The 14835-nt window shown below is 58.0% G+C and overlaps 1 protein-coding gene across 1 annotated transcript in view; it reads left to right on the plus strand.

Moving 5' to 3' along the window:
- The first annotated feature begins 6128 nt into the window (after positions 1–6128).
- ATP10A (ATPase phospholipid transporting 10A (putative)) overlaps positions 6129–14835 on the plus strand; it is a 90294-nt gene continuing 81587 nt past the window's right edge. The window contains 1 exon segment of the mRNA XM_066355699.1: positions 6129–6716. Coding sequence (XP_066211796.1) covers positions 6262–6716 — 455 coding nt within the window. The 5' untranslated portion in view covers positions 6129–6261.

Raw genomic sequence — 14835 nt, forward strand, 5'->3', positions numbered from 1 at the left:
CTCCCTCTCGCTCTCTCTCGAAAAATCAATAAAATAAACATTTTTCTAAAAAGCTGTTTTGAAGAAAGAGATTCCTGGTAGCCACTGTGGAATCCTAAGAAAGGGAAAGCATAAAGGCAGAAGGACCCACGGAGGTGTCTGTCTGTCTGTCTTTCTGTCTGTAGGTGACCGATCGGGCCACGCCTGGGCATGCCCCTCGGCCAGTGGCGGTCTGCACGGCGCACTCTCACGACACAGTCCCCGCAGCCTCGTCCACGACACGGACGCCACTAGGCGACTGTCCCTTTCTCCTGGGCCAGGACAGCGAGCTCTGTGTCCCCTTTGGCCATTACCCGTGAAAGTCAGGCATGTGGGCGACAGCGTCGGAGATTGTGAGGACACTCGACAGACCCTGTGTCGTAGGAGAATGCCCAGACCGGACACGCGCCATCTCAAAAAGAGAGGACGTCCTTACCTGATGTGAGAGTCAGCAGAGTCCTGGGGCGCCTGGTGTGTTATACGTTATCAGTCAGTTTTAGGGAATAGCGTAAAATTTAGGAGCCTGATCACAGGTGGCGAAGTCCGTGACACGCCCAGGTGCCCGGCCCATCAAGGCGCAGAGGGTCATACACAGCTTGTGCACCAGGGACCGGGGTCTCAGGAGCCGTGGAGAACTCTGCCCACCACACACACAGGAGGGGATCCCGCCACAGCCCCTAGCCGGGGAGGCTGCTGGCTCCGGAACTACCGCCCCCCACTTCCTTCTCAGACCTCGGAGAGCAGTGAATTCACCCTCAGCTGGACACAACGATAACCGGACAGGTGTGCAGGTCTGCGCAGGAGCTCGGTGGATGTGCGGCCCTTGGGTACCATCTGGTGACAGAGGGAGGAGCCGGCCTGCAGGTCAAAGGGCGACACTACTGCACTCAGGACCCCAGAGGTCAGGAAGATGGACACCCGCCCTGTCCCGTCCACCACCCGTTGCACCGAGGAAGCCAGTGGTGGCCGTGCTGGCCGCCGCCTGCCCCTGTCCCTGCCCCTGCCCCACTCAGAGCCTTACTCAGCTTGTCCGTGAGAGCCGACATTTGCTCAATACCTTGTCACCCCAGGCGTGTCACATGCGTCCCCCTCCACCTCAGCATGGAAGACTGGACCAGTTCCAACCTCCTCTGAAGCCACCCACCAGGCCAGGGGACAGCCAGCCCTTCTGAGACCCGAGTGTCACCGGGGAGCTCACGCCTGGCACAGGCACGGAAACGCAGGTCCTGCAGGACAGAGGGGACCGTCCGGGGAATATTCCCGTTGGCTCAGAGCCTCCCCGGGCGGCCAGCAGGAAGGTGGGAGAGTTTAATCCATCATTTTTATGGAGCAGTGCCAGCGTCCAGAACACATCCACGTGGTTCCGAAAGGCCCCGGGGAAAGGTCAGTGTCCTCTTCCCCCCCCCCCCGCCACAGTGGACTGCCACAGGGCACAGGCCACAGCTGGTTGACTGCTGAGGGACTTCCCGTGACGTCATTCTGCTCCAAGTCCCCTGGGATGTCTCCACGGTGCCGGCTCCCAGACCTGCAGCGTGAACCTCCGCCCATCCCAGGGCGTCACCCTTTTCTCCCTCCTTTGCTGATATTTCGTGCGCGTGTTTCCAGATTCCGGGGACGCCGTCAGGGGCTCCAAGGTGCCTTCGCCATTGGCATCCTCACTGCTTTAAAGCGGTGCCTTCCCACGGCAGGTGAGCACGCAGGCGGCGTGGGTGTGGATGGCACAAGAGCGCGTTATGGGAACGGATGTCGTGTAACAAGGTACAGTTCGTGTATTACAAACACATCGTAGTTTACATATCAACGGGCGATCAACGAGGGGTGATAGGAAAGTGGCAGTCACTTACACTCCACTTAGGAAGGTCCAATCCCGTCCGCAACGGTGCGGCCATGAGAGGCAGGAGGGCAAAAAGAGGCTTTGGTTCCGATTTTGAATTCTGATCTGTCCCTGGGCTGCTGGCATTTGGTCAGATGCAATATTGTGACTGTGGGCGGGGCAGTGAGCAGGAGCTCCTGTGGTGACGGCAGATTCACGGCCAGGGTTTTTTAATTTTTCTTTCTTTCTTTCTTCTTTTCTCTTTTTGACAAAGGCAGGGTGGTCTGACCTGTGGTGGCGCAGGGGATAAAGCGTCAACTTGGAAACACTGAGGTTGCTGGTTCAAAACCCTGGCTTGCCTGGTCAAGGCACATATGGGAGTGGATGCTTCCTGCTCCTCCCCCTTCTCTCTCTCTCTCTCTCTCTCTCCCCCCTCCTCTCTAAAATGAATAAATTAAAAAAAAAAAAGACAAAGGCAGGGTGAGAGAGAGACAGGAACATCGAGCTGCTCCTGTAGGTACCCTGACTGGGGAATTGAACCAGCCACCTCCGTAGAGTCAAGGCCCCCCCAAAGAGGCTGGGAGGTTTATTCTAAATGGGGTGAGCTCGGGGCCTCACCCAGCATTGGCCCATCAGGCCCGAGTCCTCAGTGGAGGGCCACACGCATTGTATTTACAAGCACAGGACAGGGTAGGAGAAAGGAAGGGGTCCCTGCTGCCAGTGTCCCCCCCCCCCCCCGCTCAGGGGCTGTAATTGGAGGATCCTGTGCCCCCCCCACCTCCTCAGGTTTAAGTTCCTGGCTGGAGTGACTCACAAGGCTCAAAAGGAACAGCTCACCTACAAGGGCATCCGTGTATTATTAAGGCGACCAACTTTTTTACAGTGAAAAGGACAAAAATAAATAGAAGAAAACAGTATCATCATCAATAAAAGAAACATTTTATTCATTGCAACAATATTACACTATAATATGATCAATGCATAATAAAAACATTTGTAATATTTTATATTATAATTGTCTATTAATTTTTAATCATCATTGTAAGGAGAGAGTACTCATTTAGACACAAATACGTCACGTCACACGCCACGGATCGACTAGCATCGATCGAATACGGACCTTGACAGATGAGTCTTCCGATATCAAAAAGGAGGACAGGTAGGAGGACACTTTCGAGGAAGGACGGAACTTACACAAGAAGGCCTGTCCTCCCTAAAGGAGGACGATGGGTTACCTCAGTGTTATGGAAGGCTCTGTCTAACTCGGGAACGGCCTGATGGAAGAGATGGGAGGAAGGGCCAGGTAGGAGGAGAAGGGGCAAGTAGTGCCCCATACTCGCTCTGTGCCCACAACTCTCTGGGCACTGTCCGCCGGAAAGCTCTTCCCACCCCCGTCCTTCTGGGCTTTAGGGGGGCTTCAGTATGTAGGCGTGACTGATCACCCCCCCACCTCCCCACCCCCACCCACCCCACACCTCCCTACCGCCCCCCCCTAATTCAACCATGCCACGCCTCCTCCCTCAGAGGTCCGGGGTCGGGACTGAAATTTCTAACCCTCTCATCAACCAGGTCAGTTCCCCTGGCAACCGGCCCCCTACCCTTAAGAGCTTCCCCGAAGTTGCCTCCTAAACTGTCTGGTCCTGTCACTGAGGAAGTGACAAGGGGGTTTCGGGGAGCTCTGAGCCAAAAACAAACTGAGGGTCAAACGTGTGTTTCTCATTGTGAGTCCCGATGTCCCAGAGCCTCTTCCTACCGGTCAGGTCCAGGAGAAGGACTGCTGTCCTAGGCCGTCCCCCCTGCGTGTCCCCAGGGCCCCGAGTGTGCTGAACGGGCAGCTAAGTGGTGAATCAGTATTTGCAGAAGGAGAACAAGGCAAGCAACCAGCCCTGGGCCTCGTCAGAGCTCAGGGGTCCAGATGGCGAGCTCAGGGCCCATCCAAGCCTGCCCCCCCTGCCCCCCACCCGACTGACCCAACCTGGAAAGTCAAGAGTGTCAGAATTCAGGGCTCAGAAAGCATCCGAGCTCAACCCCGTGTGGAGCAGTCTGAGGGGGGTGACATACCCCGGCACATCGGTCAGGACAGAAGTAGTTCCACCAGGTTCAGGGGACTCTCCGGTGTGGAAACCGTCTCCAGAGGCCAGCGGGAGCCGAGCTGGGGCAGAAAACAGGGATTGGTGGAGAGCGGGCGGGGAGGGTTCCAGGTGGGAGCAGTGTGACTCTTGGAACCTCGGAACCTGAGCACGGAATGTGGCCGGGCCCCAGGGAGGCCTCCTGCTCAGAACGGGGTAAGGAGACCCCTCGCCCTGGGGCTAGGCCGGGGGCGTGGGGTGGGCCAAGCGGAAACGGCAGGCCCTTCGGTGGGTGCTGAAGGGTCAGCATTTGACTTTGTAAGCAACAGGGGACACCTGTGCGCTGCTCCAGGGTAAGACAATGAGGAGGTGGGGTGACCGCGTTGGCAACCCCGGGCAGACAGGCTGGCTGGAGCGACGAGACTGGGAGAGAGGGAGGGAGATCCAGGAGGCCCCCAGGCACCCTGGGGACACCCACAAGGATCCATCCGGCCCCCAGGCACCCTGGGGACACCCCCAAGGATCCATCCGGCCCCCAGGCACCCTGGGGACACCCGCAAGGATCCATCCGGCCCCCAGGCACCCTGGGGACACCCACAAGGATGCAGGCGTCTGTGGAAATGGAGGGGCCCCGGGCCTTGCTGGGTTGGGTGGAGGGAAACTTCTTTGTCATGGAAACCAGGGAAGCTGTGGTCCTTCACGAGCTGCTAGTAACATTTGGGATGCCAAGGGTCCGTGCTGTGAGGCTGGATTTCTGTCCCCCAACAGGCAGGAACCTGGGCCAAACCTTCCTCTGATCTGGGGCCTCCACACATCCATGCTGTCCTGCCTTTTAGGGGTGGCACGGGTCGGGGGGGGGCAGCTTGGTCCGTGGCCAGGGACATTTTCTTGTTGCCTGTCACCCTACCCTCCTTATGCTGGATTCTGGGGAGCACCGTGGTCTGTGGCGAGGTTCCCTGGAGCCAGGGGAGACCATGACATGGCTGGGTGGGGTGTAAGCCAGGGTGCGGGGGCTGAGGACCCTCCTGAGAAAGGGTCAGGGCGAGGAGCCAGGTGGTCTGAGCCACTTGAGATGAGTGATTTATTGATATCAGCAGGTGTCCTGGGGAGGCCTCCAGGCCGGCAGAGGCTGTTGAGATGCAGAGATGACAGAGGCTACCCAGGGCGGTGGGAGAAATGAGGGGCTGGCCTGCGGCAGGAGGAGGCCAGCAGCTTCCCAAACCGAGACAGGTGGTACCCCAAATTAGACTTTCCCCCCAAGTCCCCAGCTGTGGTCTCTGAGGCAAGACATCCCTGCTTGCCGTGTCTGTACTTCCGAAAAGGGAGGTCAAACCTCAGCGCTGTGGCACTGTGTGTGTGTGTGTGTGTGTGTGTTACTGTGGAAAGGGGACGCCCCCCTCCCTTCTGCCGTGCGGGAATATTCTCCACACTCTCCCCGTGAATGCTGAGGGGAGCCCTTCACCCCAACCACCAGTTCTGGCCCTTGAGAGACACCCTCCTGCCCCCCCCCCATTTCGTCTCCTTCCCAACATCCATCCTCAGTTCCCTGCCTGGATCACAGGGTCCCCCTCAGAACCACAGCCCGCAAGGCGCATTTTGTCCCTCCGCGGCAAGCAGGTAGGAAAAGAGACAGAAATGCCTGCAAAACAGAGCCTGCCTTTTTTTGTCAACAGAGACACAGCCCTCCCTTCGATTAAGAAAGTTTTTTTTTATAACATCCTATTTAGAGAAAGTCAGGAAAGCAGGGTGGTCCTGGGAAAGAAAAGAAAAGAAAAAAAAAAAAGCCTCTTCCACCCAAGTCCTGACTCTTAAAGTAGATGGAGGCTGGGCAGAGGCAGGGGCAGGGAAAGGGGGTCAGAGGCCAGGGGCATCGCGCCTTTTTGGGGGAGGAAGAACGGGGTGTGTCCAGGGCAGATGTCCCGGGCACAGAAGATGGAAGAATCTGAGCCCAGGTCCGCGGGTTTCATTCGGATTTTCATTCGGGAGGGGGAAGTGGCTCCAGGACGGGCCCGGGAAGGAGGAGCCTGGCCTCCGACCCTTCGCACCGCCCCCTTCGGCCCCGGGGCCCGCGCGCGTCTCTCCACGTTGGCGCCAACGGGCGCTTCTGGGAACGGAAAGCGGAGCGGCTCCCCAGTGGGCAGCGCGCGTGTTTGTGCTTCCCGCTATCCGCGGGCCGGGCCGGGGCCGGGGCTGGGGCCGGGGCTGGGGCGGGGCGGCCCGCGGCGGAAACGGCCCGGGCGGCGCGCTGACTGCTGTCCTCGTGCGTCCCGCAGGCGGGGAGCCTGCGCCGCGCCGCGCCGCGCCCGCGCCGCCGGCGATGATTACCTAGGAGGCTGGAGCGGGGCGCGGCGACACGCGGCCATGGAGCGGGAGCCGGCGGCGGCCGAGGAGCGCGCGCACCCGGGCGGGCGGCGAAGACGGAGGCGGCGGCGGCGAAGGAGGCGCCGGGAAGGCAGGACGCGCACGGTGCGCTCCAACCTGCTGCCGCCCCCGGGCGCCCAGGACCCCAAGGACGCGCGCCTCTGCGGGGCCGCCCAGCCTCTGGCCGACAACCGGCTCAAGACCACCAAGTACACGCTGCTGTCCTTCCTGCCCAAGAACCTGTTCGAGCAGTTCCACCGCCTGGCCAACGTCTACTTCGTCTTCATCGCGCTGCTCAACTTCGTGCCCGCGGTGAACGCCTTCCAGCCGGGCCTGGCGCTGGCACCCGTGCTCTTCATCCTGGCGGTCACGGCCTTCAAGGACCTGTGGGAGGACTACAGCCGCCACCGCTCGGACCACGAGATCAACCACCTGGGCTGCCTGGTCTTCAGCAGGTGAGTTGGGCAGGAGAGGGGCGCGGGCCCCCGGAACTTGGGGACGGGCGCGCTGTGACTTGGCGCCGGCACGGCCGTGGGACGGAGGAGAACGTTGCGCCCTTCTGCGCCCAGGGACACAGAGCCGCGGGAAACTTGAGGCGCAGGGTGGGTACCCTGGTCCCCGATGGCCACTCAGACTCGGCCTCTGAACGACATAGAACGATCCCAGGGCTGGAACCTAGCGGCTGCTGGGCTGTCGTAGTCCTCAACCACTCCTGCCTTGTAAGGTAAAAGGACGGAAATCTCTGCCCCGGGCGCCCTGGCCTGAAAGTTTCTGCCTCTGGCTTCGGCTACTAGACTTCCCGGGCCGGGGTGTTTTTAATAACTTGAGCAACCAACGAAGTCATAAGTACATCTCAGTCTTAGGACGGCAGAGTGAAAAAAGTAGCTCCAGGTTCCGATGCCCCGCGCGCACCAGGTAAAGGACAGCGTGGGGCCCCCAGCAGGGCCGGGCTCTTGTTGTGAGCTGTGAGCAGACCACCCCGCGAGGCACCATCCCCACAGTGCAGTTTCATTTTCTTAAAGTGAAACCCCAGTTTCCAGCTGGAAAGACTGAGACCCTGGCCGGTTAGCGCCTTCAGTTAGACTCAGCAGTGGTGGTCAACCTGGTCCCAACCGCCCACTAGTGGGCTTTCTAGCTTTCATGGTGGGCGGTCGCAGAGCAACCAAAGTATCAATAAAAAGATAGATTTAACTATAGTAAGTTGTTTGATAAAGATTTATTCTGCCAAACAGCGAAAATCCGACATAGAGTACTTGGTAAGTAATTATTATTAGATGCTTTAACTTGCTGTCACTCTGCTTTATAAATTTTATAAAGTAAAGTGACTTCCCTACTTTATAAATCACCGTGACTGTGGAACTGGTGGGCGGTTAGAAAATTTTACTACTAACAGAGATACAGAAGTGGGCGGTAGGTATAAAAAGGTTGACTACCCCTGAGTTAGAGCGTCTTCCAGAAACATTAAGGTTGCTGGTTCGATTCCCCTGTCAGAGCACACACAGGAAGTGGCCGGTGAATGTGCCACTAAGCTGAAGGACACCTGAATGCTTTCCCTCTTTCTCTAAAGTGAATCAATAACATGTAATAATAATAACACTATTATGAACAGAGGGGAGACCGAGGCCCTGAGGGGTTTGTGAGTCCTGCCCGTGCCTACGACCATCGTTCCACTGGGCACCTCCTGTTCCCTCGCTCTGAACCTGCACCTCCCATGAATTGGGGATTCTCAGGCTGGGCCTATCCAGGATGTCTGCTGTCCCTTCTTCCTTTATCCTCCACCCCCCCCCCCCCAGGAGGGCCGCTTGGCTGCATGCAGGTCCATCTAGGAGCTGTTTATACGCGGCCGAGCCCACCTGCAGGTCGTAGGTCTCGGGTGTTGGCTTCCATTGGAAGCTCAACCTCCTCTTCCTCCTCCCTGTTCACTCCGTGTGGGTCCTGGCCCAGGGGCTAATACGGGGCCTCCCGAGTTCAAGGACACGAGCTTTGTCCAGCCTCCCTCACATGTGAAGTCCCCTGAGTTCTCGGTGTCAGATTGTCCTGCTCCCCCCCCTAAAAAAAAGATGGGGGTCAGAATTCTTCATGCCTCTTAGGAGAGCTTCGATGAAGACTATGAATACGTACCTATTCTTGCCTTTGAGTATCTCTGACCCTCTTACCTATGCAGGTTAATGCTCCGTACTTATTTTTCCAAATGCATACAGAGGTTCAGAGAGATTAAGTAACCTGCCCAAGGCCACACAGCTGCTAGGTAGTGGTCCTGGGATTTGACCCAGGTCTTTCAAACTCCACAGCATTACCAATATTCTTGTGCTGGTGCTTCTCAATTAAAAAAAAAAAAAAAAAAATTTGTTGATTGATTCTTAAAGAGAGAGGAAGAGAAAGAGACATCGATTTGTTGTTCCGCTCATTCATGCCGTCATTGGTTGATTCTTCTATGTTGCCTTGACCGGGGATGGGACCCACAACCTCGGTGTGTCAGGACAGCATTCTAACCAACCGAGCTGCCCAGCCAGGGCCTTTGATTCTAATGTTCTAAAGTACCGCACCCCAGATTCTGAAAGGCACTGTACCTCACTTCATGGAGTTCACATAGAGACACCCAATCCAGATGAATTTTGAAGAGTTTTATTAGAGGAGGAGATTTATTAAATATGCCGGTCGCATATGGCTGACACAGGGCATCTGCAGGCCCAAATCGTGCAGCCCCCCAAAATAGTTCAGGGGCTGCTTATATACCCTTGATCACACACGGGCGGGGGAGAGTGTAACATGATGGCAGGAGCTGACAACATTTGTCTAGGGGACACACAGAAACATTAAGACTCTCAAGGTAATACAATCAAAGACGTTTACAAATCTTTCAGGATTCCTCTTCCCTCACTAGCCTTGAGGTATTTTACTCACAAGATTCCAGGAAAGGGAGGAACTACAATCAATGCCAGGTGGTATGTAAATTCTGCCTCCTATTGAAAGGGAAGAAGTTTCTCAGTTAACTTTAATCCTTTCAGAGAACTTAAAAACCAAATGACCCTAGTTGTCCTTGTAAGTCAGGAGACTTCTACATTCCTTTTCCTCCACTTTCCAAGGACAGGACAGGAAAGCCTGACCTTTTCCTCCTAGAATATCAATATTCGTTTGCAGCTTTTTGGAACCTTACGGCAGTGGTTCCCAACCTTTATTGGGCCACGGACCAGTTTAATGTCAGAAAATATTTTCATGGACTGGCCTTTAGGGTGGTGTTGGGCAGATAAAATATATTACGCTCACTTTATTAAAGATGGTGCTGCCCACGTGGAGGCCGTTGCCCAGGTGATATTAATGTGTGTTGGGGGTGGGCTGTGGGCAGGCAGGATCCTTGTAACCTGGGGCTTGATTTTAGGACTAAGCCTTTCCCACCCTTTTTGATGTGGGGTGGTGCAATCCCATAATGCCTCAGATAAGTGACTTTGTATTAGAGACTTCCCTATTTTGTATATTGGATTAAAGGTTTTGATTTCTACACTATAAAATGGGGGCAGAAAGGGAGCTTGCTCTCTTGGTTCCTGAGATTAGAGGAGAGAGCAGAGAGGAGAGGACAGAGAGGCCACGTGGAGGAGGCCAGGAGAAGCAGCCAAGATGGTGGAGTGTTGAGTGAGAAGCCAGTTTGGGCAGAGTTTGTATCTGGGAGAAGGAAGGAGATGGGGAACAGAGGTGAATAAGTCTGGTGAGCTAGAAACCTTTGATTCTAGGAAACTCGGATAAGTCAGTAGCTTTGTGAGCACTGAATGTGAGTGGGTTTTGGAGCCCAGTGTGTGTTTTTACTTGCCCGCCGGGTGCAAGCTAGGATTAAAGCTAATGGCCCATCAGCTTTTGGCTCCGTTGTTTCTTTACCTGGTCTGTCCGAATCCAATGCGAACCTGCACGGGACTGGCTGCTGTGATGGTGGCCGTGGCTTACTGGCTTTACAGGTGGGACGGATAAATGTATCACGTGACCGAGACAAGTGTCAAGAGTGAGTCTTAGACGGATATAACAGAGGGAATCTGGTCATTTTTAAAAAATAAAACATCGTTCAGACTTAAATATAAATAAAACGGAAATAATGTAAGTTATTTATTCTTTCTCTGCGGACTGGGACCGGTCCACAGCCCTGGGGTTGGGGAACACTGCCTTACAACACGAACAAATATCACTCGAGAAGCTTATTGAACCTAAGAGCTGTCAGACTCCATTCCCCCACGTTTCTGACCAAACTCGTCTGCGATCAGGCCCCAGGAGTCTGCGTGTTTGATGCGCACACAGGTGGCCCTTATCCGGTGGCTCCCACTGTCCTGCTTGCTCTTGGGGACAGCCAGCCCAGCAGCTGGCCAGTCGGCAAACGTGACATTGCTGGAAACGGCCGTGGGGTTTCCTAGCTCCTGTTCCCCGGAAGCCTGAAGCCAGAGAGGGCGGGGCTGCCCCTCAGCAAGGCCAGCAGTGTCCCCAGTGCCAGGGCTCCGCGCAGCCTGTGTCTGCCGTCTGCGCCGCACACGCACCACTGCCTGTTGTCGGGCAGCCCTGTCCCTCCTGTGAACTCCTTGTGAGAAGTACTTGGGCCTCAAGAACTTGCTGTCTCTCAGTTGACAAAGTGCTTCCCACCCGGGATGTGGGCACCTCCACCCCCATCACTCGGATGAGAAACCCGGGGGGCGGGGGTGGGACCCAGAGCAGCTGTCTGGATTCCATGGCCTTGGGTGACTTCGTGAGGCTTTGAGACCTTCCCTTCCTGTCACATCACTCCCGCCCTTGACCCCAGCCCTGCCCTGAGCCGAGTTATCTGAGGGTTGGAACGCGCCCTCTGGGATGGGGGTGTCTTCAGGAGTTCCCAGGAACCTCCCAGCTCCCAGGTCAGATTCCTTGAATACCTTCCTGGGGAGAGAATGGCCTCTGGCTGGGGTGGGTCCCTGGGTAGTCTGCCTGAGTGTGAGAGGGGGGCCTGTCAGGTGACTACCACCCCTCCCCCCCAGAGGCCAGCTCAGCCTCCTCCCCGGCCAGAGCCTGGCTTAGTGTTTTCAGGACTGGGCGCAAGGAGTGAGGGTGTCTGAGCCTCCAGGGATGCTGGGGGACTTGTGTGCCCCTTGCATTTCGGGCTGCACCTGTGTCTGCCTCCCACGGCCTGCCTGTTGGCTCCCACCGGTGTCCTGAGCTGGTCCTCATTGAGCCAGGCCCCTGCCAGGCTCTGGAAGTGCAGATGAGGAGGCAGTACCCTGGGGACCAACTGCACGCTGACACGGTTCCGTGCAGGGCCCTGGGTGGGGAGGTTCTCTACCTGGGGATGCAGGATGCAGGGTCCTGGGTGGGGGGGGTCTCTACCTGGGGGTGCAGGATGCAGGGTCCTGGGTGGGGGGTCTCTACCTGGGGATGCAGGATGCAGGGTCCTGGGTGGGGGGTCTCTACCTGGGGATGCAGGATGCAGGGTCCTGGGTGGGGGGGGTCTCCACCTGGGGATGCAGGATGCAGAAGCTTATTGAACCTAAGAGCTGTCAGACTCCATTCCCCCACGTTTCTGACCAAACTCGTCTGCGATCAGGCCCCCTGGGTGGGGGGGTCTCCACCTGGGGATGCAGGATGCAGGGTCCTGGGTGGGGGGTCTCTACCTGGGGATGCAGGATGCAGGGTCCTGGGTGGGGGGGGTCTCCACCTGGGGATGCAGGATGCAGGGTCCTGGGTGGGGGGGTCTCCACCTGGGGATGCAGGATGCAGGGTCCTGGGTGGGGGGTCTCTACCTGGGGATGCAGGATGCAGGGCCCGGAGAGGCTACTTAGAGGCTGGCATGAGTCTGAGGACCAGGGAGGATGTGGCTAGAAGGGCAGATGATGCTGCAGGAGAGGGACCTCAGGGCGGGGCAGGTGACAGCTTCAGGCACCCTGAGAACACAACCAGGTCATAGAACCTGTGAGGGGGCGAGGTGGACGCCCGCAGCCCAGGGTCTGGGGGAGCTGGCGTCGGGCGCTGACCTCTTGGGCGTCAGACCCGAGTTGGCTCGGTGCCTCTTCTGCGGAGACCGCGGGGAGTCTGGGCGTCTGTCTGCTCCGGTGGACCCACAGAGGGCCGTCCACCAACGCCGTGGGAATACAGACAGCGCGCCCGCTCGTGGGGTGGGAGACCTGGCCCGCGGATGGACGCCGTCTCTGCGCAGTGTCTTCTCTGGGGCATCGCCGTGTGTGCCCTTGTTGACGTACTGTGTCCAAGTGGCGTGGGCCCCGGGCCCCTCCCCGTGGGAATCCCCGACCCGGGCACCCCCTCCCACTGCGCCTGCTGAGCATTCTGGGGGTGGGCGCTGCTGTCTCCATCACAGCTCCGTTTGCACAGGGGTTCGAGGAGGAGAACTCGCTGTTGGCACACCCTGTGTTTGGGAGAGCCCTCTTGGGCATCCTGCGTGATCCTGGGAGCAGGGGGTGGGAGTGGAGGAGTCAGGTCCTGCCTGTGTCCCCCGCCCGGTGGCAGGATCACCCTGAGTACCCATCCCTGGGCTGTGTGGTCTAGTGAGGAGAGCAGGCTTGGGGAAGGAAGCCCTTCTGGGTCCCAGGGTTCCCCTTGGTGCCGGCAAAGGCTGGTGGGAGGTACCACCTCTCTCTGGGTCCACAGGTGGAAAGAAAGGGGGCGCCTGAGCACGATTCCCACCCCCAGACCCCTGTGCACCCAGCAGGGCGTTGAAGGTGACTCAGGTCACTCAGGTGTCTGTTCCCCCGGCCTGAATGTTGCCGGTCACTTTCCTGTATCACGTGACACGTCGTTCCTTCCGACGGTCTTTCCTTGGACCCTGGGAGGTGGTCCAGGTGCCTTCAGGTCTGATGCTTTTCTTTTCCTTTTGGTCCTTGTCACACCTCTCTGTGGTGGTGCACCTCTATCCAGAGAAGGAGCATCATGTCTCCTCGCCTCGCTCTTGGGATGGGAGCGGCCACTGATGGCCATCGCTTCCTTCTCTGCGTTCGTCACAGGTCGCAAAGTCAGGGCGCCCCGGCGCTTTCGTTCATGTATCGGGGCGACTTTTATGAAAAAACAACTTCCCTTCTGTTCAACCTGGTGTCCCCAGGGCTGCCACTCAGGGAGGGCAGGGTGGGGAGGGGGTCAGTTCTCAACGAGTCACTGGCTTCTTCCGAAGGGAACCGACTGGCTTTTCTAAGACTTTCAAACTTTTCCTTTTTTTTTGTTTTTGTATTTTTCTGAACTAAGAAGTGGGGAGGCAGACAGATTCACGCAGGCGCCCGACTGGGATCCACCCGGCATGCCCACCAGGGGGCGATGCTCTGCCCATCCGGGGCGTTGCTCTGTTGCGACCAGAGCCACTCTAGCACCTGGGGCAGAGGCCATGGAGCCATCCCCAGCGCCCGGGCCATCTTTGCTCCAGTGGAGCCTCGGCTGCGGGAGGGGAAGAGAGAGACAGAGAGGAAGGAGAGGGGGAGGGGTGGAGAAGCAGATGGGCTCTTCTCCTGTGTGCCCTGGCCGGGAATCAAACCCGGGACTTCCTGCTCACTCCCCCGACTGACTATGTCAGCATCCCCACCCTCCTCATGGCCACCGGAGCTCTCTGGGATTTTAATTTTTTTATTTTGTCAGTTGATAAATATGCTTTTTCTTTGAATCTTGGTACCTTCCAGTGAACTGAGAGAGGGTTTCCTCCTCACGGGGCGCTCTCCCTGCACAGGGACCCTGGGCCCCCGCCCCCACCTCTTGTGAGCTCTGGAGTGCTCTGCACACCCCTGGAGCCCTCCCTCCCTCCCTCCCTCCCTCCTTCCCTCCCTCTCTCCTCCCTTCCTTCCCTCTCCCTCCCTCCCTCCCTAGCTCCCTTCCTCCCTTCCTCCCTCCCTCCCTCCCTCCCTCTCTCCTCCCTTCCTTCCCTCTCCCTCCCTCCCTCCCTCCCTCCCTCCCTCCCTCCCTCCCTAGCTCCCTTCCTCCCTCCCTCCCTAGCTCCCTTCCTCCCTCCCTCCCTCCCTCCTTCCCTCCCTCTCTCCTCCCTTCCTTCCCTCTCCCTCCCTCCCTCCCTCCCTAGCTCCCTTCCTCCCTCCCTCCCTAGCTCCCTTCCTCCCTCCCTCCCTCCCTCCTTCCCTCCCTCTCTCCTCCCTTCCTTCCCTCTCCCTCCCTCCCTCCCTCCCTCCCTCCCTCCCTCCCTAGCTCCCTTCCTCCCTCCCTCCCTCCCTCCCTCCCTCCCTCCCTCCTCCCTTCCTTCCCTCTCCCTCCCTCCCTCCCTCCCTCCCTCCCTCCCTCCCTAGCTCCCTTCCTCCCTCCCTCCCTCCCTCCTTCCCTCCCTCTCTCCTCCCTTCCTTCCCTCTCCCTCCCTCCCTCCCTCCCTCCCTCCCTCCCTCCTTTCCTCCCTCCCCCCCTCCCCCCCTCCCTCCCAGGCAGGAGGGCCTCCTCTGCACCCCGGGTCTTAGTGTCCTTCCCCTGACCCAGCTCTGTGTCCACGATGGACGGACCGCTCTGTCCTGGTCTCTGGGTCACTGTGGGACCAGCCGTTTCCCACCGTCCCCCGTGGGTCCTGCCCCGGGCATGCCGATCTCTGCTTGAGTCGCCCGTGATTTGATTTGAAGGGGGGGACACGGTGCATGGATTTAA

The sequence above is a fragment of the Saccopteryx leptura genome, chromosome 13, assembly GCF_036850995.1.
Source record: "Saccopteryx leptura isolate mSacLep1 chromosome 13, mSacLep1_pri_phased_curated, whole genome shotgun sequence".
Lineage (NCBI taxonomy): Eukaryota > Metazoa > Chordata > Mammalia > Chiroptera > Emballonuridae > Saccopteryx > Saccopteryx leptura.